This window comes from Budorcas taxicolor, chromosome 23 (assembly GCF_023091745.1).
Source record: "Budorcas taxicolor isolate Tak-1 chromosome 23, Takin1.1, whole genome shotgun sequence".
NCBI lineage: Eukaryota > Metazoa > Chordata > Mammalia > Artiodactyla > Bovidae > Budorcas > Budorcas taxicolor.
Window position 1 is genome coordinate 38,876,512 of NC_068932.1, and position 23,171 is coordinate 38,899,682.

Sequence of the window (23,171 nt, forward strand, 5' to 3'; positions counted from 1 at the left end):
TGTACACAGATGTTTATACCCTTTTGGCAGGCACAGATATATAAATAATTCTTTTCGCCTTGAACTCAATGTCGTATTTTGCGCTTTATGTTACACCATCTCCTCCCCAAAGCCCATTCCTGTGTTTGGCATAAATCACCGTGCGGAGAGAAGGCTCATTAAATGCCTCCCTCAGTTGGCACCATGGATGTATCTGGGGAAGAGAAGTGTTCTCCGAGTGGATTGGCAAGGAGCTCTTCAGCACTCTGGCCATTAGGGCTGAGCCCAGGGCAGGAGAAGGTTTCAAGTGGGCAACACAGCAGGGAGGACAGTGTGTGTCCCCTTTTGGGGGGGTGGGGTGGGGACAAGCCCACCCGCCCTCTCGTTGGAGGGAACTCTTACGGATGGACGTCACAGGTCCTCCTGGTATGTCATTTACCTCTCTGTTCACTGAAGTCACTGTCTGCCTTTTCCAGTTGTAAAATTCTAGGCTGTTGGCCCAACCCAACTTCTTTTAATGCATTTACTTTTAATTGGAGAGTAATTGCCTTACAATGTTGTGTTGGTTTCTGCCGTAGCTCAGCACACATCAGCCATAGGCATACGTGTGTCGTCTCCCTCTGGAACCGCCCTCCCGCCTCCCACCCCATCCCACCTCTCTGAGGTCGTCACAGAGCACTGGCCAACCCAAGTTCTTATTTGCTGCTTCTGTTTTCTGGCTGCAGCTGATTTCGGCAGCTTTTGCCCACCACCTGGGCAAGGGTGCTCCTGCGGGAGCGGATTCCTGGTGGTCCCCGCCTCCGGCCCGTGTGATCGCCCTGAGTGCTGCCCGACCGGGGTGTTTTTCTCTGTAGGTGGCCTCTCAGGACGGGTCCCCCAGGAGCCCCTCTCGGGGGTCACGGTAGAGACATGGCCTGTCACTCCAGGTGACTTAATCGGTGCAGAAAGCCCAGTTGGAAGCCTTCTGTTGGTTTTCTGCCTCCCAACACAAATGCTCTTCAGGTGGTGGTGACCTGACATGGACTCTCAAAGAAAGGCCTTTTGATCCCAGGCTGGGGAGGCCTGTCCCGGCGTGCTCCCGGCTGCCTCCCTGTGGAACCCTGGCGCCCAGCTGCCCGGCCGGGCCTCTGCTGGGAGGCAGCTGACCTGAAAGTGTTGTTATTTTTTTTAACGTGGGTTTTAGTACCCAGAGCAATAATATTTTCAGCTGGCTATTGAGGCTGATTAGTGAGCCTCAGGCCTCCGTTTGGTTAAATAGAGCCGCCTTCGCAGAGGTATTTTGGGACAGTGCAAATCCAGGGTTCTGCGTGGGATTGAGTTACCCCCCAAAGGTAGGCAGCCATTTGCCTGTGGCCTGGGCCCTGCAAAGCAGTCTGGGTAAATTCCCACAGAGCCAGACCACCAGGCAGGGTTCCCAGGGCAGCTGGACACTGGGAGCGTCTCTCTGCTCCCCTGAAAGATAGGTGGGCAGTTGTGTTCTAGAACCCTCTGCCCCGGAGAGGTGCAGCTCCAGCCCAGGAGGGTCTTCCTGGCTGGACTGGTGAGAAACCGGACTCTAGACACCGAGTTGAGAGTCTGCTTTGAACCAGCAGGGGGTGGGGGTGTAGCTGGGGGTGAGTATTGGGGTCTAACTCCACAGTGAGGTGGCCAGTAAAGGAGTTTCAGACCCTCTGTGCTGATGTCACTTCCTGTCTCTTTGGAAATAGCTGCACTTTTGGATGGAGGCTGACAAATCCTTGGGTGGCAGATTTTGAACTAGTTATAAACAATTTGCAATTAGTTCCCCTGTTGAAATGAGAAAGGCAAGCTCACCAGGCTTTTCATTAAGTCGAGGCAGCCTTTTATCCTCTTGGCAAGTGGGTCAAGTGCCTGTGCAGGAGCCTCACTTGGGGTCAGGGAAAATAAAATGGTCCATCTTTTGAAGCCTCACTTCTTTCTATAGAGCCCGAGTCCCACTGGCATGGTCAGCGATCCGGGTACTAACTTCCTTGGTGTTTTTGTAAAAGGTGTCCAGGCTTGGAGGTCCATGTCCCAGCCCTGCTGCTTCCCCACCATTGGCCCTGGGCAACTCTGCTAAACCCCCTGCTCTTTGTATGTGAATGAAGGGGTGTGATTGCAGCCCTGTCTTCTGTGTCACTGTGCTCTGTCGCTTCAGTTCAGTTCAGTTCAGTCGCTCAGTCGTGTCCGACACTTTGCGACCCCATGAATCACAGCACGCCAGGCCTCCCTGTCTATCACCAACTCCCGGAGTTCACTCAGACTCACATCCATCGAGTCAGTGATGCCATCCAGCCATCTCATCCTCTGTCGTCCCCTTTTCCTCCTGACCCCAATCCCTCCCAGCATCAGAGTCTTTTCCAATGAGTCAACTCTTTGCATGAGGTGGCCAAAGTACTGGAGTTTCAGCTTTAGCATCATTCCTTCCAAAGAAATCCCAGGGCTGATCTCCTTCAGAATGGACTGGTTGGATCTCCTTGAAGTCCAAGGGACTCTCAAGAGTCTTCTCCAACACCAAAGTTCAAAAGCATCAATTCTTTGGTGCTCAGCCTTCTTCACAGTCCAACTCTCACATCCATACATGAGCACTGGAAAAACCATAGCCTTGACTAGACGGACCTTAGTCGGCAAAGTAAGGTCTCTGCTTTTCAATATGCTATCTAGGTTGGTCATAACTTTCCTTCCCAGGAGTAAGCGTCTTTTAATTTCACGGCTATAGTTGCTTAGTCGTGTCCAACTCTTTGTGACCCTATGGACTGTAGCCCACCAGGCTACTCTGTCCATGGAATTCTCCAGACAAGAATACTGAAGTGGATTGTCATTCCCTTCTCCAGGGGATCTTCCTGACCCAGGGATCAAACTCATGTCTCCTGCATCGGCAGGCAGGTTCTTTACCACCGTATCACTACCTGGGCTCAAATAAGGTTCATATAAGTACATATGAAGAATCTCTATGTGTTCCCTTTGTAAACTGAAAAGCTGTCAAAGTTATGCTATGCATATTATTGTCTTCTCTTACAAAGTGCAGTAATTGCAAGAGTGGTAAATACAGCAGCCATTAACTGAGTATTTATTACGTGCCTGGCTTTGTCTTGTTCTCTCTGCACAGTCGCCCTACACGTAGGTGCTTTTTCCATCTGCATTGTATGGAGGCTGAAGAAACTGTCCAAGGTCATGCAGCATGTAAGGTCTGAGTGACCTCAGGCAGCCTCTTGAGGGCCTTCCAGTTTGCTGGCTCTAGTTAACTTCCAGCAGCTTCCTTTGATTTTCCTAAGCTTGTGGTTCTCCCCACCAGCTGCCTGGATGCCTGACCCCATCACCAAAGGGTCTGACTCTGTGGGTGTGGGGCGGGGTCCAAGCACCAACGTTGGCTCCCCAATGACCCTAGTGTTCGGCCGCTGTTCTGAGCACATGTCCACAGTGGAACAGAGCCGGCTGGACTGGACACCAGGGCCCCTCCCTTCTCTGGGCCTCACTCCCCGTCCTGCCGAAGAAGGAGTTTGGTCACGTGACCTCCAGGGTGTCTTCTCCAGGGGCCTCTAAGGTTCTACAATTGTAAGAAGCTCATGAGCAAATCTATTATTGTTCTTTTCCTTCTTGTTTTAGGCAGAATATGAAGTTACTCCAGATGAAAAACTGGGAGAAAAAGGGAAGGAAATTATGACCAAGTACCTCACCCCAAAGGTAAGAGGCTGCCCAAACCCCACAGCAGGAGCAGTGGGAAGCCTTATCCAGGAATATGGGCCCCCAGGTCTGTGCCAGGCCAGTGGGGAGCACCCAGTCAGGGGTGCCATTGGTCTCCAGATTCAGAATTTTTATCCTCTTCAGAAGTACCCAAGCCTGGCAGGGCCAAGGCAGGTGGTCCAGGCCAGAGCAGGCCTGCAGTGGGGAGGCTTGGTTCTTGGGGGCCCAGTCCCCTCCAGGGGCACTCTTGCTGCCCTCTGCCCATGCCCAGGTGTTTGTGGCGGGACAGGTGAAGGCTCAACCGAGGCAAGGGTCAGAGTACCCAGAAGAAAGGGCTTGGCAGGTGTGGGTCTGAGAGGTTGGTGTGACGGGAAGGGCCCAGGAGTGCTTAGGAGGAGGGCCTGGCTGAAGCTGAGTGGGCAGAGGTAACATTGGCTGAACACAGAGCAGAGTGCTGAGTATTCCGAAGTGCTGTGGGGCATGCTGAAGGGCGAGGGGCCACCCTGACCTCCCCTGGGGCGTGGGGCCACCCCCATGGCCTGTGCGCACTCATGGTGGCCCTGATGCTGGAGGCGGTGAATCAGGGCTGCCGCAGCCACTCAGGTTTTGACTTCCGGTCAGGAGACAGAGGTAGGACTGTGAACAGAAGGAATCCAGGTCACACAGCAGCTCCTCCTGTGACTGAGCCGCTGAACCCCTGCCCTCCCCTGCATCTGCTGGTGAAGGCATTCACAAGGGGGTTAAACTCAACAGTAGCTCCTTCCAAGTTTACAACCCAGCCTCCTCCCGTCCCTGCACTTATGGACAGTTTCTGCACAGTTTTATACATTTTATCCACATGGCATGGAAATCCCTCGAGGAGAAGGGTAAGCCCCACCTCGTTGTTCTCAGCAGGGGTCCCAGGGGTCTTTGGCAGTTCTGGTCCCACCTCAAGCCTCACTGCCCCCAGTGATGTTAGGGAGGTCCCAAGGGCCCACGCATGTGATGCGGGCCCCTCGGGCTGCACTGAGCCCTTGCCTGGAGCAGCTGTGCTGGCCTGCCGGCCACTGGCCCAGCCCCACCCCGAGGTTGTCCCCTGTGGCACTTCCTCCTGCTTCTGCTGAGCCAGCACCCCTGTTACTTCCCTCCGCTGTTTCTCTGCTTCCGTCGTAATCCTACATGCCTCTTAATGGAATGGTAGGCCACCCCAGGGCCTTTTGCACTTTTCAGAAGCAAGAGGATTCATGTTCATCAGCTCTTTCAGACGCTGGACAGGGCTGGCTCGCTCTGCGCAAGGCGTGGCCCTGGGCACACCCAACTGCCTGCTCCATCTGCAGGGACAGACCTGGGGACCCAGCTCACTACACAAACTGCATCCAGACGCTTAGACAGCAGTACAGAGAGTGTCTGCACTCCACCTCACCAGTGACCCCTACCCCACCCCCAGTGACCCCCCCCTACCCTACCCCCACATCTGCTGGTCTGGCTGGGATCTGTGCTGAGGATGAGGTGGTTCCTTGGCCGGCCTTGCTGGCTCCTTCAGCCCATCCTAGGGCTGCTGCAGGGGGTCACTTCCCTCTCTCCCCACTGGCCAGCCTTGACCAGAAGCCTCTGCTCTTGGACCCCGGTCTGGGCCCCCCGGACCTCGCTGCCCCTGCTGCGCGCTGCCTGTGTCTCCTGGAGGGATGGGGCCCAGCCTCCCCCTCAGCTCAGAAGGTTTTACAAGTGCTCAGAGCTTGCCAACATTTTTTCCTTAAGTACTCCTCAATTTTGGAAATTTAAACCACACCATATGTTATGGCCCAGGGGCCTGGGGGAGGTGGTCCAAGTGGGCTGGGGGTTGACTGTTTTCCTATAATAAATTTTGCGCTGCCGGCCAGGTCCTTCTTGCAGTCACTCTAGCAGGAGCCTCTGTTCCTTCTCGGGGCTGCAGATGCCCCGGCAGCTGGGAGAGGAGCCATGTGGCTGAAGCCCAGCTCTGAGGCCTCCGAATGACCCCCAGGAAGGACCCTTGTCCCCAAACCCAGATAGTCTTTACCTCGCTCTCCTCCTCAAGGTACAACTTGTGTCTTGGCTCCAAGCATCATTTTCCAAAGGGTAGTCGCGGCTTTCCTGGTGGCTCAGCAGTAAAGAATCCTCCTGCCAATGCAGGAGACACGCGGCCGATCCCTGGGTTGGGAAGATGCCCTGGAGGAGGGCATGGCAACCCACTGCAGGATTCTCATCTGGAGAACCCCATGGGCCAAGGAGCCTGGCCAGCTACAGTCCGTGGGGTCGCAGAGTTGGACATGACTCAGCAACTAAACAACGGACGCTGATCATTTGAGAGGATCTGTGGAAAACACCTGACTATCACCGACTCGATGGACAGAAGTTTGAGTAGCGAGGCCTGGCATGCTGCAGTCCATGGGGTTGCAAAGAGTCAGACACGACTGAGCGACTGAACTGAACTGTGAAAAAAACACCTCTGTGGTCAGTTACTTGTGGATATGACTTTTCGCCGCATCTCTCCCTTGTAAAGATTTACCCGGTGTGTGAGCACATTAAAGGCTCTTGAGAAGTCCTAAGGTAAAGAAACCAGCTCAACTGATAACAAAGCATTTCCCCGACTCCACCCTCGCCCTAATTTCACATCCTGCTGAATACATCTGGGGCTGCAGGATGCCTCCAGGGGTCTTCACGACCTGGCTTCCAGCTTTCACTCCCAGAGCCCCCAGGCTGGGAGCTCCAGCTGCCACCTCCCAGTCTCATCTTGATATGCCTACCTGGTCACCTTTGTCCGAACTGTCCCCGGCAAGGCCTCCAACCTGGAAGGCGCTCCCCCAACTCTTATCTTTCTCCTCCTGTGTCTGCTCCATTGCACAGAGCCTCCTCTGCCTCTGGTCAGAAGCCGTCGCTCCTACCTGCTGCTCGGTTGTGCTTCTGCAGGCCCCTGGGGTTGATGCTTCCACAGCCCCAGAGGCTGGGTTCTGGGGAGCCCCCCCTTACAGAGGGGGTGACAGCGCATCACCAGATGGGCCGAATGCGGTCTGACAGGAGCAGCGGTGGACAGCGCACAGGGAAGTGAGGAGGGCCGGGGGGACGCTGTCCTGGGCCAGCCCAGGCGAGCCAGGAAGGCTTCTGAAAGTTGATGCAACTGAACCAAAGGCTCACATGCTGATGAGAAAGCCAGGTACAAATGAAAAGAAAGGAGAGGGGCCTTTCCTGTGCAAAGGTCCGGATCAGGGGCTCTCACCTGGGGGGGCGGGTGGCGGCTGGCAGAGCCTGGAGATCTTTTTGATTGATACGAATGGGGAATGTGCTCCTAGCATCTGATACACATGGTTCAGAAATGCAGCTGAACATCCTGCAATGCACAGGATGGCCCCCCCACCTAAGAATTATCTGGGCCTGAAATGTCAGTAGCGTTGAGGGTGAGAGGCCTTCGTGCGTAGAGGGGAATGGATGTGTGTTGGCAGGGAGGTCAGTGTTAAAGAAGTGTCTCTCCCCAACCCCTAAGCTGAAAATGTCTACTGGCAGGCTTATTTCTAGTAGGGGGACAGGGACCTTCTGGGAGGCAGGGCCTGAAAAACCATGGTGGGGCATGATTCATTGGAAAAGACTTTGATGCTGGGAGGGATTGGGGGCAGGAGGAGAAGGGGACGACAGAGGATGAGATGGCTGGATGGCATCACTGACTTGATGGATGTGAATCTGAGTGAACTCTGGGAGTTGGTGATGGACAGGGAGGCCTGGCGTGCTGCGATTCATGGGGTCGCAAAGAGTCGGACACGACTGAGCGACCGAAGTGAACTAAGGGCAGTGGGGAGCCCCAAGGGCTCTGAAGGCCATGCGCAGCCCAGGTTGGTCTCTCTGCCCCTCGTGTAGCAGAGGAAGGGGAGGAGGAGGACTGAAGGCGGGAGACCATCCTGGGAGCTGCTGCCCTAGCTATGGAAATCAAGAGACACCAGGGCTTGGGAAATGTCAGGCAGAAGGAGCTCTCAGGGGATGACAGGTGTGGGAAGTCAGCAGAGGAGTCCGTGAGTCACTGAGTGGGTGCGGGTGGCCCCAGGGAGGGCAGGGTGCTCAGGATGGTGGCCGGGCTATTAGCTCTCTGTGCAGAGATGATGGCATCTGTTCTGTGCGTCCCCTCTACCTCCCCCCACCAACCCCCCACAGCGCTGGACACATGGCTGTCATTCATTGTGAGTTGGTTTGAATGAGACAGGAGGAGGCCCAGGAAGCTTCCCCCCATGAGCCTCTCCCCTCTGCCCACTCAGATCTCTTTCTGGGAAGCTGACACTGAGCTGGCTCGTGTCCCCCAGAGTCTGACAGGGGGTATTTGCTGGGAGTCTGGCTGGCACATCCCTGCTCAAAGTCAAAACTCACTCCCAGAGCTGATATCTCTCTCTCTCCAAACCCTGACTTGAAGGTGTCCATCCCAGGGACTAAGTCCACTCACTGGATGCTGCCCAGAATCCTGCGTCAGTTGCCCACACGTGGCCAGCTTTGCTCTGGGGGCAGTTAGAGGACACCACCCTGGGGTGGGCTTTGGTATGGGCCGAATGCTATTGAGATCTGACTCAAAGGTAGCAGAGTGCTTATGTGGAGGCGAGTTTTAGAACCAGGTAGACCTGCGTTGGAAGCTAGGCGTGGTCTCTTTTAGCTGAGCGGCCTTGGGAAAGTTCCTTAACCTCCTGGAACCTCAGGCTGCTCCTCTGTCAAGTGGGCCGGGTAGCCCTGAGGGTCATAAATACGAGCCAGGACAGAGCCCAGGAGCTCTATGCACAAGACCCTCCCTCGGTGGTGCCTCTCCTCTGACTTTCCCCATCCTGGTCTGTGTTTTTCAAAATCAGGCCATTGAATGATGAAATCATTTAGACATGAATTCCAGCTGTGGAGCTGTGAGAGGCCAAGAAGGGGTCCAGAGGGCCCCCAGCCTCAGAGGGCTGGCCAGAGAGGCGGGACTCCTTCAAATGCAATGCCTTAGTCAGAATGATTAATGCTAGTCGCCACAACAAACAAATCCCAAATCTCAGGGGCTTCACACACCAAAAACTTCTATTTCATGCACACTCTGACTGGGTCTCTTCTGGGTAAAGACTAGGGGGCCTGGCTGCTTTTGTGTGTCCATCACCAAAAGGGAAGGGACAAATGAGGGAAGCACATGAGCTTTAAATGCCTTGGTCCCCATGTGACACTTTACTGTCTCTCCCCAACCCCTAAGCTGAAAACGTCTATTGGCAGGCTTATTTCTAGTGCTGGTGAGGCAGTCATGAGCATGGCGTGGTCCATAGATATTCTTAGGCTTGTCAGCTCGGAGGAGCTGCCCAGAGCTGGTCGAATCAGATGTGAGTTGGGCTCTGCAGAGATCCAGGCAGCTCACCTTTCAGGCACCTACAGATCAGAGGTGATACCTGTAGCAGATGTTAAGGGGGCAGGGTTGCTCTGAGCTGGGGGTAGACCAGGAAATACTCCTAATTATAATAATAAGTAATAGTAAGTGATCCTGAAAAGAGTATTACACAGCATTCATCACTATAGACAGCATTTAAAACATGCTAGTTTATGGAGACTTCCCTGCCGGTCCAGCAGTTTAAGACCCCGTGCTTCCAATGCAGGGGTTGAGGGTTCGATCCCTGGTTGGGGAATTAGATTCCACATGCTGTGTGGCATGGCCAAAAATTAAAAATAAATAAAATAAAAACAGAAAATAAAATACTAGCTTATGGAGATATAATTCACACATCACAAAATTCACCCTTTTAAATACGCAGGTCAGTGGTTTTTAATAAAAATTTTTGCACAATTGTGCAACTATCACTACTATCTGACTTCAGGACATTTATCTCCCAACAAAAACTCCATTCCCATTAGCAGAAACCCCCTATTTCCCTTTCCGCCCACTCCAGGCCACTGCTAATCTACTTCCTGTCTCTGTGGATTTGCCTATTCTGGACATTTCATATAATTAAGTTCGTGTAATATATGGACTTTTGTGTCTGACTTCTTTCAAGGTTTCATCCATGTTGTAGTGGGTATCAGTATTTCTCATGTCTTTTTATGGCTGGATAGATAATATTCCATTATGGATATGCCCCATTTTATTTATCTCCTCATCAATTGACAGACTCTTGGGACATTTCTACTTTGGGGCTATTATGAATCATGCTGCTATGACCTTCCATGCACAAGTTTTTGCATGAACGTGTATTGTCATTTCTCTTAGGTATGTACTTAGGAGTGGAATTGCTGGGTCACATGGTAACTTGATATTTCATGAGTTGAGGAATGACTAGGCTGTTTTCAAAGTGACTGCACCAGCAGACATTCCCACCAGCCCGTTATGAAGGTGCCCATCTCTCCACCTCCTCTCCAGCACTTGGTATTTTCTGTTTTGCTTTGTTTTTGTAATAATTCCAGTGGGTGTGAAGTGGTATCTCATTGTGGTTAGATTTGCATTTTCCTCATGACTAATGATGGAGAAGGCGATGGCAGCCCACTCCAGTGCTGTTGCCTGGAGAATCCCAGGGACGGCGGAGCCTAGTGGACTGCCGTCTATGGGGTCGCACAGAGTCGGACACGACTGAAGCAACTTAGCAGCAGCAGCAGCAGCAGCAGCAGCAGCCTGACTAATGAGCACCTTTTCATGTGCTTATCGGCTGTTCCTGTATCATCTTTGGAGACAAGTCTATTCAAATCCTTTGCCCATTTTTAAATTGGGTTGTTCATCTTATTAATGTTGAATCCTAAGAGTTCTTTTTATGTTCTAGGTACAAGTCCTTTATCAGATGATTTGCAAATATTTTCTCTCATTCTATGGGTTGTCTTTTTACTTTCTTGCTGGTGGCCTTTGAAACATGAAGATTTTTCATTTGATGACATTCAGATTCATTTTTCTTACTTGCTTTTAAATGACTTGTTGTCTTATCTGTCCTTGTAAAAAAGGCCTATTTTCTTCTAATAATTTTATTCATTTTTGGCTGTGCTGTTTTTGTTGCTGTGCAGACTTTTTCTCTAGTTACGGTGTGCGGGCTTCTCATTGCGGTGACTTCTCTTATAGAGCGCAGGCTTTAGGGAGCACAGGCTTCGGTAGTTCAGATCCTTCAGTAGTTGCAGCTCAATAGTTTCAGCTCCCAGGCTCCAGAGCACAGGCTCAAAAGTTGTGGCGCATAGGTTTGGTTGCTCTGCAGGATGTGCTATCCTCCCAGATTAGGGACTGAACCCGTGTCTCCTACATTGGCAGGTGGATTCTTTACCACCGAGCTACCTGGGAAGCCCAGGCCTCAGTTTTTCGAGGATTAGGGTGTATATGGGGAAACATTAGGCCCATAAATCTCTCAGAGCCTATTGCCTGTTATAAAGAACAGGACCAGGTCTGGTCCTTCACCTGCACTCCAGCCCTGCTCCGGGTCGACATGACGCTATTCTTTAGGCCCTCTGGGTACAGCAGTGCAATCACCTGCTCTTGGATCTTTCTAGCAACTCCCCGAGATGGGTATTAGCGTAACCACTGTACAGACCAGGCACCTGAGGTTTGAGAGAGGTTGGTTTAGAATAGCAGAGGCAGGGCCTAGAAAGAACTCCTTAGGATCCTGCTTCGGCAGTGCTGCTTGTAGAACATTTTGCTCTAGTTCATTTTAACTAGGCCCATGAGCAGCTGTGCCAGGGCTCCACCCCGGTCACTAAGGCCAGGCAGGTGGCACCCAGTTTCAGTGTGGTTTTGCTAGAAAGTATCCATGGATTCCAAGGGAAACTCAGACCTGGCAGAGGGTCCTGTGGAAAGGACCCTGCGTGGGCTTCTTCCGACAAATGAAGTGGGCAGGTGGGCTGGGACAGGCTTCTGAGGCGAACCAGCTTGGCATCCTCTGTGGGATGCTGGGAAAGCCCCGGAGCAGGCGGTGCTTAGAGGGCATTTCTCGCGGGAGGTCCGCTGGCAAGGCCCGCAGATGCAGGCCTCTTTGTCTTCTCTGTGAACAATGATAGGCTAAGCAGGGCAGTTTGTTCTTGTTAAGGGGGAAATTACCCATCAGCCTGAGTTGCTGCACAAAAGAAATGTATTCCTAGTGCTTGTTTGGCTCTCCGGAAAACATCCACCTTTTATAAAGTAAGGAGCTTGAATGAAAGGAAATAATAATCACTCCAAGTTCCTCTTTCTCTGGCCCCCCTGCTCACAGCCTCACTTCACTGGCGCCTCCTCCTACCCCATCCAGGCAGCGGCATGGGATCCCAGCTAGTGCCAGCAGGCTGGCTTCCTGGTAGGGGACAGCTCCTCGGCCTCTGGGGCCGTCAGAGGCTTCAACCTTTGTCCTCAGGGGCACATGGAACCCCATTCTGCCACTTTCCAGCTGGGCATCCTTGGAGCCCCAGTTTTCCCATCTGAGTATGGGGATGATAGCATTGGCGCTCAAGTGGGCTCCTTTGTCTTTAAATCAACTCATCTTTTAACTTAAATGTTTCAAAAGGAAACTTGGTATCTGGAATTGCCTGGAAAGCCAGTATTGATTTGTTGTACATAAAGATAACAGGAAAATTTGACATTACATCCTAGATGGATGCTATTTTGTTCATCTAAGGCTCTGAGCCTCCTTTCTCTTTGTTTTGAAGGGAAAGTAGCGAGTTTTAGAGACAAGTTAGCAAGATAGCAAGTATCATCATACTGAGACTTTCTTCTTGATGATGGAAAACTTGAAGGAAAACTGAAAGGGGAATACTTTTTCCACTGAGTGATTCAACGTTATTTAATTGTGTCCTTGCGCCTCCAGGCTAAGATCACTTCATCACCTTTAGAAAATGCTGGGCTGTCTGCCTCCTAACTGCGATGCATTTGATAAATGCTGGCTTGTTGTTGCAAGAGATAGCATAACCTAAAGCAAAGGGCACTGGACTAGGAGTGGGGGTCACTCTTGAATCTCCCTTCCTGGGGTCTGGGGCCTCGAGGAGCTGGCTCAGAATTGGCCTAACCATCTAACCAAAGCTTGGTCTCCGGGGCAACCAAGGCCACGGAATATGGGCAGGTTTGGCTAAAGCCTCCCTTCCTAGTGCCTGCCATGTCTTCCATGGGGTTTGAGCTCTGAGCCCGGCCTTGGAGCCAGCTTTTCGTCTCTGCTAAGATCACTTGACTCTTGTCTGCTTCTCAAGCACCCAGATCGGCATCTCCATTCTGTTGTCAGTGAATCTGGTCAGCTCAGGATTCACCTCTGCTTGAACCCCTCCTGGGCAGGGCCTGACTAGGTGGCCAGCTGCACCCTGGGTTTTCCCACTTCCTACCTCAGCACGGCAGAAAGCCTCAAGGGTGGAATAAGATTGAGAAGAAAACTTGAGAAAGGAACTTCCTGGGAACGGCTCTTACTGTGAGCCAAACACTGTTCTTAGAGCTTTAAATAACTCACTTAATCCTCCATTTTAAAGATGAGGAGATGAAGACACAGAGAGATTAAGTAACTCGCTCAAGGTCACACAGCTGGCATGAAGGAAGCCAAGACTTCAGAGTCTATGCTCTTGACCCTTCCCTATCCTGCTCTCCTAAGAACCCAACCTGGCTCCCTTCCTTGGGCTCCACTCACACTTCCTTTTGATTGAAGAACTAACTATTAGTGAGCAGGGAGCTAGGGCGCTGTTTTGAAGAGCATCAGGGCTCCTGGGTCATTACAAGTTTCTGCAGCCCCCAGCACTACATTGCTCCCTACGGAGGGCCCCTGCTGCTGAGCCATACTCAGAATAAAGATCTGGGCCCCCAGGAGTCCTGGTGTGCTGGGAGATGACCCTTATAGCCCACTCTCAGGGACCATTCTGTCAGTTCACCCCAAACGGAAAGAGATGACACTGCCTAGAGTATGTTCCAGCTCCCGGGGATCCAGAGGCCCCCCAGTCCAGGGCCTGGCCACAGTTTCAGCTGTAGATTTCCTAATGCAAAGATGCATGGATCTGCTGTGGTTGAGCAGGCCTTTGGCTCTCTTCTCCATCCTAGGTCCTGGCTTTTAGAAGAACACTTAGGACTCTTTGGAACCCAGTTTTTGAAAACTACTGGGCTAAGCCAGACTCCTCATTCCCTAGATGAGGAATGAGGCCCAAGAGGAGCCGGGTCCCTGAGGGTCATACAGCTGGAAGAGGAAACTGGAACATCCCTCACCGGGCTTCCCACTCGCCCGTGCTAGAAGGGTGGTACAGAGGCACAAAAAGGAAAGCTTCCTGGCTTCTTTTCCCACCTCCCACCCTAGCTGGCCTGCAGTGGAGCCTGAATTCCTGTGAGACTCTCATTCTTTGGATCAGTACTTGTCTAAATGCTGTGCAAAACTGGGAAGGCCACCGTTTAAGTATAGGTAGCTTCCCAGGTAGTGCTAGTGGTAAACAGCCTGCCCACCAGTGCAGGAGATGAAAGAGTTGTGGGTTCGATCCCTGGTTCAGGAAGACCCCCTGGAGGAGGGCATAGCAACCCACTCCAGTATTCTTGCCTGGAGTATCCCGTGGACAGAGGATCCTGGTCGGCTACAGTCCTTAGGGTCACACGACTGAAGTGACTTAGCACAGCACAGCCCTTGAGGGTATCACTGAATCTAACCCTCTCACACTCCTTTACTAAGGGTGGATATTAATGAGGGAGGCGGGGCAAAGTAACATTATTTTATTTCTTTGAAAACCTTTTTTTCCAGATTTTTTTTTAATGTAGACTATTTTTAAAGTCTTTATTGAATTTGTTACAATATTACTTCTGTTTTATGCTTTGGTTTTTCGACCGTGGGGCATGTCCAGCCAGGGATCAAACCCCCACCTTCTACACTGGTAGGCAATGTCTTAACCACTGGACCACCAGGGAAGCCCTAAGTAACATTGTTTTAGCACTTACTGTATGCTGTGTGTTTTGTACCTTTATCGCATGCTGTCTTCATGATAGTCCTGGGTAGTAGACACAATTGTCCCTGTTTTACCTCGGAAAAAGGGCTTCATTAAGAGTAAAAGCTGGGAGAATTAAAAACAGGGACCGACACAGATACCTGTATGCAAATATCCATAACAGCGTTATTCACAATTGTTGAAAAGTAGAAACAAGCCGTGTCCATCAGAGGATGAATGGATAAGCAAAATGAGGTCTGTCATACAATGGAATATTATTCAGCCATAAATAGGCATGAAGTCCTGATACCTGCTAGAGCATGAAAGAATCTTGAAAACATTAGGCTAAGTGAAAGAAGAAGTGAAATGAAGGAGTGAAAGTCGCTCAGTCGTGTCCAACTCTTTGAGACCCCATGGACTATATGATCCATGGAATTCTCTAGGCCAGAATAGCCTAGAGTGCCTAGCCTTTCCTTTCTTCAGGGGATCTTCCCAACCCAGAGATCGAACCCAGGTCTCCTGCTTTGCAGGCAGATTCTTTACCAGCTGAGCCACATGGGAAGCCCAAGTGAAATAAATCAGACAAAAAGGGCCACATTTGTATGATTCCACTTACATGAAATGCCCAGCGTAGGCAAATTCATTGAGACAAAACTAAAGCTTACCAGAGATTCAGGGGAAGGGATGGGGAGTTATTGCTTAATGGCTATAGAGTTTTTGTTTGGGATGATAAGAAAATTTGAGAAAAGATGGTGGTAATAGTCAACGTTATGACTGCAGTTAATGCCACTGAATTGTCTATTTATAAATGGTTAAAATGGCAATCTCTCCGTTATGTCTATTTGACCACAAGTAAAGAAAAAGAACAGAGAAAGAGTGATGATGAGATGTTACCCCAGTCTGTCTGATTCTAGAACCTGGTTGCTTTCCTTTCCACTGTGTCGTCTTATCAGGTTGACCAAAGGCACCTTTCGAGCTGCTTCATGAAGGAGCTAGTTGGGGTGGGGGTGGCAGGTGGGCTGAGGGCTGTGTGGATCGGCTGGACCCTCCTGTGTGTGACCCACTTCTTGATGCCCAGCCTTTATGCTGTGTCATTAGCATTTTCTCATGTCCCAGACTCTCTGCACAGCATTTTCAACGACTGTGTAATTGTCCCTCAGTTCAGTTGCTCAGTTGTGTCCAACTCTTTGCTACCCCATGAAGCGCAGCACGCCAGGCCTCCCATCACCAACTCCTGGAGCCTACCCAAACTCATGTCCATTGAGTCGGTGACACCTTCCAACCATCTCATCCTCTGTCGTCCCCTTCTCCTCCTGCCCCCAATCTTTCCCAGCATCAGGATCTTTTCAAATGAGTCAGCTGTTTGCATCAGGTGGCCAAAGTATTGGAGTTTCAGCTTCAACATCAATCCTTCCAGTGAACACCCAGGACTAATCACCTTTAGGATGGACTGGTTGGATCCCTCAGATAGACATATTTATTTCTCCCCGCTAACTTCCCTGGAAAACACGCCCTCTCTGTCTTCAGCCTGACATCTCGGGGCTCCTCACAGCAGGCCAGGGCACGCCTGTCCAAGTTCCTCTTCCTTTCTTGTAACCTTCCAGGGCAGAAAATGGGAGTCTCCTTTGATGCTGGTGGAGCCAGCTCTGCCTCTGAACCCCATTCCTCTGTGTGTGTGTGTGTGTGTGTGTGTGTGTGTGTGCGCGCGCGCGCGCGTGTGTGTGTGTGTGTGTGTGTGTGCGCGCGCGCGCGCTATTTCCTTCCCAGAACTCCTCTTTAGAGAGTGGCTGGATACAGTGAAGCCAGCCTCAGGCTTCCTGAGGACAACCTCCCCGCCCTCAGCACTGCCCTGGATGGGCAGACACTGGTCTCTGACCCTGGGTCTTGGGCAGAGAAATGACATCCTGGGGGTTTCAGTCAAGTTTCCCAGGATCTTGAAAGATGCCTGCCCTCCTTCACTCCCAAGCTGCCTGGAATGAAATCTTCATGGGAGAAATGTCTTCCTGGGCCAAGGTATTTGCAACACAGCTTCACACTGAAGCCTGTCTGGAGTCTGTGGACTGGAGGGTGACCTGGAAGATGGAACACTGGCTCACTGTGCCCTCGCCGCTCACGCGCAAGGAATGAGAGACACCCTGGGGTGTGAGCATTCTGCACCCCGGCCCCATCGGACCTGGGCCCTACTTGTGAATTACCTGCACGTGATCATCCTGACCCAGAGCGGAGTTGGCCGGATCCAAGCCCCTCGCCAGGAAAAAGCCTGCTTCTCTGGGTCCTGAGCACCAGCCCTCAGCCTGTGTAAACACCGAGTCATCTCCCAACGCGAGCTCTGGGCCCGCAGTTCTTGACCGGGGATTATCAAGTTGACAGAGCCCGGCTGGCCTCTCGCTCCAACGTCCAGGCACATTTCGTTTTGTTAATTATCCGTTTTTGCTTTTGACGTAAAAAAGTCAAGGTCTGGGTCAGGGCCACTTGTGTGTTTTCCTTTCTTTCTCATTAAAGTTGCCCAGCTCTCAGGGCCTCTGGCTAAATTCTACCAGTGTTTAAAAACGCTCTCACTTCCTGACCTCTAAAAAATCCTTCATCCTGATTTCTGCGAAGCCACTTAAAAACAGCAAAGGATGCAAGGGACAACATGCTTTACTTCCCAGTCTGCTTTTCCCTCCTTGGAGGGTGAGGGCTGTGTTTCACCACTTCGCTGACACAGAGAATGCGACCCTTTGTGACGTGGGGTGGCCAGGTCAGCCGGGGCACCCTCTGAAAGGGCTGGGACCCCATGCAGGGCATACTTGTTCAGAGGACTTCCTGACCCAGTAGCCCTTCACCAGTGGATGGTCTCTGTGAGCCTGCTCTCTGCCATCTTAAATTTGTCCAGAAAAGTGTTGGTTTGGCCATGGGGTTAGGGTTGTGTGTGTGCTAAGTCACTTCAGTCGTGTTCGACTCTTTGCGACCCTATGGACTGTAGCCTGCCAGGCAAGAATACTGGAGTGGATTGCCATGCCCTTCTCCAGGGGATCTGCCTGACCCAGGGATCAGGCAGGTTCCTCACCACTAGCTCTACCTGGGAAGCATTAGGTTAGGGTCGGGATTCTTTCGGACTGCTGGTCTTCTCATTGTCCGGCCACATCCCCTTCATCCTCTGAGCCTTGATAAGACCTCACCTTGGCCATGAGGTCACCTCTCCGAGCTCGTCCTTCTAGGGGCTGAGTGCCCACACCACACTTGGCCACCCCCACTCCCCACCAGCCTTGAACTCCTACCATTGGCCAAGTGAGTCGGTTTATGAGGTCTTTGGGGTGCGGCTCATGACCTGGGCACAGAACAGACACTCAGGGAACCTGTTGTAACTGATGGACGGTGTCAGCTCAGACCCTTGCAGGAGAAACAGCGGGCTCCTTGCTTCCTGACTTGTATCTTCCACAGCACCGAGCACCTCTTAAGTCTGCTCACAAAGGCAGCGCCTGTCCACCCCCGTATCTTCCTGGCAGAGTAACCAGCTAAACCCAGGGTCAGCCCTGAATTGGTATAAGAGATCTTTGCCCAAAGACTTAAGGAGATTGCCAGGGTGGCCACGTATTCTGTCTGCGTCATAATGGAACCATGGGCCTTACAAAGGACACTGGGCTGCTTCCTACCACAGTGTCAGAGCGACAGCCTTCCTAACCTTCTCCAGCCACAAGAAGCTCCAGAGAGCCCTGTGAGGCCCTCTGGGTCTTTGGCTGTTTATCACAGAAAGATAAAGGCGCAGAGTGGCGGTCAGGCCAGAGGTGGATCCCTGGGTGCCCCTCTGGAGAAGTTTCCTTCAAGACTGAGTGCCGTCTGTCAGAGACAAGGGAAGATCCAGGTTTTGTGGCAGCTGAAGCTTAAATAACATTGAGGGAAAGTCTTTAAGAAGAAAGAACAGAACATTAGGTACCAAAGTGAGTATCTCCTGAGAAGGAGAAAAGAAATCACAACGGACACCTACAGCCTTGGGGATTCGGTGCTTGTCACCTGAGACCTCCATTTCCCGGAAGTGCTTGTGCAGACTTGCTTCCTCTCCCACAGAGAACACTTGGTTGCTCCCTGGACTGCAAGTAAGGGGCCCCAGAGCTTCCGCTCCCTCTGCTTTGGGGTGAATTACTTCTGAATGGAGACCACGCCCCCCTAATGGTCAGCAGCAAGCCTCACCTCTCCTTAGAGCGTAAGAGAGGAGCTGTGAGACTTGTCATTTTCCCAGCGTCTACCCCAAGGACTTCCAGCCACTAGCTGCCTATCCAGCATGTGTCTCTGCCCTCAGGGGCTGCATCTGGCATGGTGCTCAGGCCACATGGTCCAGCAGCCTCGTTGCCCACGTGGACACCCAGGGAGGAGCTCGTGTCTGGGCCGAGAGCCACAGGATGGAGTCGTCTGGCCTAGTCAGGCCCGGGAGCCATAGTCTCACAGCCCCTTTGCTTGAGAGCGCTTGGCTGGGCTGGTTCACTTTCCCAACGACCAAGATAACCAAACTCTGCCTTTCCCTTTGGTTCTGTTCTTGTCTGGGGCTCATTGGTTTGTGCCTGCTGCCTGGCAGGTGTAGAAGATGAACTATTCCAGATGGACCCAGGTTCTGCGGCCCCTGGCTTCTCCACACGGCACTGAAGGTTTTGATTAAAAGGAGGAAGAATGGGGCTTTCTCTTCCTGTCAGCCAGACCTTAAATCAACCCTGGAGTGAAATGTTGTCCAAGGCTGCCGATCGGCAAACGCGCTCCGTTGTCTGCCGGTTGTGATTGTACAAGCAGGTTTCACTTCCAGCCAGGATTTGGGGGTTGGACTGGGCCCTGCTTTGCCCACCTCCTTCCTGTCCTGCTTTCTTCACCCAATTCCTGTTCCTAGTGTCAGGCAGGCTGGGCTAAGTTAGTTCTTATGGAACTTGGAACCAGCCAACTTGAGTGGGGGGAGAGAAGAGGGAGGGGAGGGGGAGACTTTGGAGGGTCCTCCTCACCACCAGGCCCAGCTCCTGATTTTACAGATGGTGAATTTTCCTGGAGTATTGGTGGCAGGTGGCAGATACTTATCTCCCAGTTGTTCAAAGGAGGAATTTACTGGAAGTGGGGATGGGGGGGGATACGGTTAAATGAAACCGTCAGAGAGACATGGCTCTTCATGGGCTCAGGAACCCATGGCCCCAGGGTGCTTCTCCCAAGGCAGTTCCAGTTTCCCCACCCCCAGCCACCCTCAAGCCACCAGTCCACAGTTTCCACCCCAAACAAACACTCCAACTGGTTGTAACTAAGAAAATCCCAAAGAACTGATTGACCCAGTTGGCTCAAAGGCAGGAGGTAGACCAGATGACCTCATGAAGGCATTTCTTCTTTGAATGAACATGTGCATACACATTTGGTGAACAAATGTATCAAGCACTGACTGTTCAGTGCACATTGTAAGTTCATTTCAGCAAAGCAGAGTGGAGAGATGGCAGGTTTTGGAGCTGCACAGGCCTGGATTTGAACCTCAAGTCATCTGTTTATGAACTGTTCCGTCTACGGGCATGTAGAGTCCTAGCCGCTCGCCAAGTGCTTTACTCAAGTTCAGATGAGGCAGGAATAAACAACATTTCTGCCCCTTGAAGAGCTCCCTAAGGCTCAGCATCCACGAGCCCCGCCTAGGGCATCTTTTTGGGAAGTGATGGGAAGTATGAATTTGTGGGAAAAGTCACCTGGAGGGGCCAGTGGCTATCAGCCAGCTCCTCTCCTTAGGTGCCCACGATGCCTATGACCCTGGCTCTGCTAAAGGGTGATTCCCACCCCTGCCCCCGCCCACGGCTGGGCCTGGGCAGCCCTGTGTGCAGAGCTTCCCACCATTGACGCAGATCTCTTCATCAAGGGTCAAGGGGCGGCCAGGCTATGGCTGTGGGAGTGCCCCTCCCTGGTTCCTATCCTGGAGGAGAAGTGAGTTGGCCCTCCAACAAACAGTTGCCTCCAACCTGGTATGGGTGGGACAGGCAACACCCACCCACCACCCCCCCCGCCAGAAGCCACCTGTTTGGAAGGAAGGGGACCCACTGAGACCCCTGTCTTCCAGAGTGTCTTGCCTCTCTTGCTCAGCTTTTCCTGAAAACCAGGTCTGTCCACATTGAGAAATTGCAAACAGTTTACATGGGGAATGTCAACTGCCCACATATGAAAATATACACATCATTAAGCCCTAAGTGCTTGCGTCTGGAAATAGAGCGGACAGTCTCCTGGGCTGACCTTTTGCTCACTGATGGAACTGCTGCTAATGAGCAGGGAGCTCCTTGGAGGGATGTTTTCATATAGTGAAGCGAAGCATATGCTCGCCATTAGCCTGAGTGTGTGTGTGTGTGTGTACACAACAGTGCAATACAAACAGTGCTCACCAAAACACACAACGTCCACTGCACCTCATTATCCAGCTCCACCAGCCTCCAAAGAAGGCTTGCTCTCCAAGGCAGAGTCACATCCCCACTCACTATTTGAGAAAGACTATGGCATCCTTGGAGGACCTGTAGAGCTCAGGGATAAGGCTCTCTGACCAGACTGCCTGGGTTTGAATCTTGTCTCTGCTCCCATGCTAGCTGTGTGATCTTGGGCAAGTAACTTAACTTCTCGGGGCCTATTTCTGCATCTATCAAATGGACATGATAAAACTTTTGTTGTAGTTGTTCAGCCGTTCAGTCATGTCTGACTCTGCAACCCCATGGACTGCGGCATCCCAGGACTCCCTGTTCATCACCAACTCCTGGAGCCTACTCAAACTCACGTTCATTGCGTTGGTGATACCATCCAACCATCTCATCGTCTGTCGTCCCCTTCTCCTCCTGCCCCTAATCCCTCCCAGCATCAAAGTCTTTTCCAATGAGTCAGCTATTCACATGAGGTGGCCAGAGTAATGGAGTTTCAGCTTTAGCATCATTCCTTCCAAAGAACACCCAGGACTGATCTCCTTTAGAATGGACTGGTTGGATCTCCTTACAGTCCAAGGGACTCTCAAGAGTCTTCTCCAACACCATACTTCAAAAGCATCAATTCTTCAGCACTCAGCTGTCTTCACAGTCCAACTCTCACATCCATACATGATGGAAAAACCATAGCCTTGACTAGATGGACCTTTGTTGGCAAAGTAATGTCTCTGCTTTTTAATATGCTGTCTAGGTTGGTCATAACTTTCATTCCAAGGAGTAAGCATCTTTTAATTTCATGGCTGCAGTCACCATCTGCAGTGATTCTGGAGCCCCCCAAAAAAAAGTCTAACACTGTTTCCACTGTTTCCCCATCTATTTCCCATGAAATGATGGGACCAGATGCCATGATCTTTGTTTTCTGAATGTTGAGCTTTAAGCCAACTTTTTCACTCTCCTCTTTCACTTTCGAGAGGCTCTTTAGTTCCTCTTCACTTTCTGCCATAAGGGTGGTGTCATCTGCATATCTGAGGTTATTGATATTTCTCCCAGCAATCTTGATTCCAGCTTGTGCTTCTTCCAGCCCAGCGTTTCTCATGATGTACTCTGCATATAAGTTAAATAAGCAGGGTGACAATATACAGCCTTGACGTACTCCTTTTCCTATTTGGAACCAGTCTGTTGTTCCATGTCCAGTTCTAACTGTTGCTTCCTGACCTGCATATCTGAGGTTATTGATATTTCTCCTTGCAATCTTGATTCCAGTTTGTGCTTCATTCAGCCCGGCATGTCACATGATGTATTCTTCATACAGGTTAAATAAGCATAAAACCTACTTTGAGAGATTAAAAAAGATACCCCATGGAAAGTTCCTAGGACTTAACATAATAGGTGCTCAAGAAATCACAACGATGATGAATGTTGTCAGTGGGAGGTGGGATTGTGCGGAAGGCCCTGCGGGCTCAGAGAGTCATTTTGGATGAGGTTGCATTGGGAAAAGGTCCTGAAGACTGCGTAGTGTTTGGACAATGAGCCATGACGGGTGGCAAGGGCTCCTTCCATGAGAATAGCAAAGGCCTGGTGGCTGGAAAGCCAGAGTTTACCCAGGAAATGAGCATGCAGTGGGAGCAGAGGGCATGATGGAGAGGCAGGTTGAGGAAGGCCTTTGGGGCTAGATCAAGAAGGCTCTGAACTTGGTCTGTTGGCAGTGGGGCTCATCTCTGCTGTGTGAGGTGGAAAAACTCTCTTAGGGGCTGTTGTATCCACGTACGAGCAGGTGGTTGCAGAGGCTTGTGAGGGCCTACTACTAGTTAGTCCAGGCAAAAGAAGAGAATTCTTGAAACATACCAGGGCTGAGATTGCTGTGTGTGCCTGTCCCTGTCTGTGAAGTGGGGACAAGCTGGTTTTGAGTGGGGACAGCAAGGCAGAGGCTGTGTTCTTTCCCTCGAGTGGCTCAGGACACCTGGTTAGAGCCCATCCACCGGCCCGAACTCTGCCCGCTATGGAGCCCCTCCACTGTTGGGGTGCTCTCCCTGGCCAGCGCCGTGAATCAGAGGGGTCTCTTATCTCCGTTTTTCCATCTGTGCCACGAGTGGGGTTACATCAGTGAGGCCCCGAGGCTCTTCCCAGGAGAGCCCTCTGTGTTCTCCCCCTCCTGCTGTATCCTCTGGGCTCCTGGATCTCTAAACAGGTGTTGGGTGTGTATTTCCTGGAGACTCCAAGGATGACAGGAGAGGTGCTCGCTTCGGGATTCTTGGCGGCTGCGGAGGAGGCATTGGAGGGTGGTTTCTGGCCCCAGCCATGCCTCCATCCCTCAGCACCCCCAGGGACACCGGCCAC

General features: G+C 51.6%; 1 protein-coding gene across 1 annotated transcript in view; it reads left to right on the forward strand.

Moving 5' to 3' along the window:
* Positions 1-23,171, forward strand: part of GRK5 (G protein-coupled receptor kinase 5) — a 226,895-nt gene that overhangs the window by 172,448 nt on the left and 31,276 nt on the right. Inside the window, exon 4 of the mRNA XM_052660814.1 lies at positions 3,583-3,660. Coding sequence (XP_052516774.1) covers positions 3,583-3,660 — 78 coding nt within the window. The remainder of the gene's footprint in view (positions 1-3,582; positions 3,661-23,171) is intronic.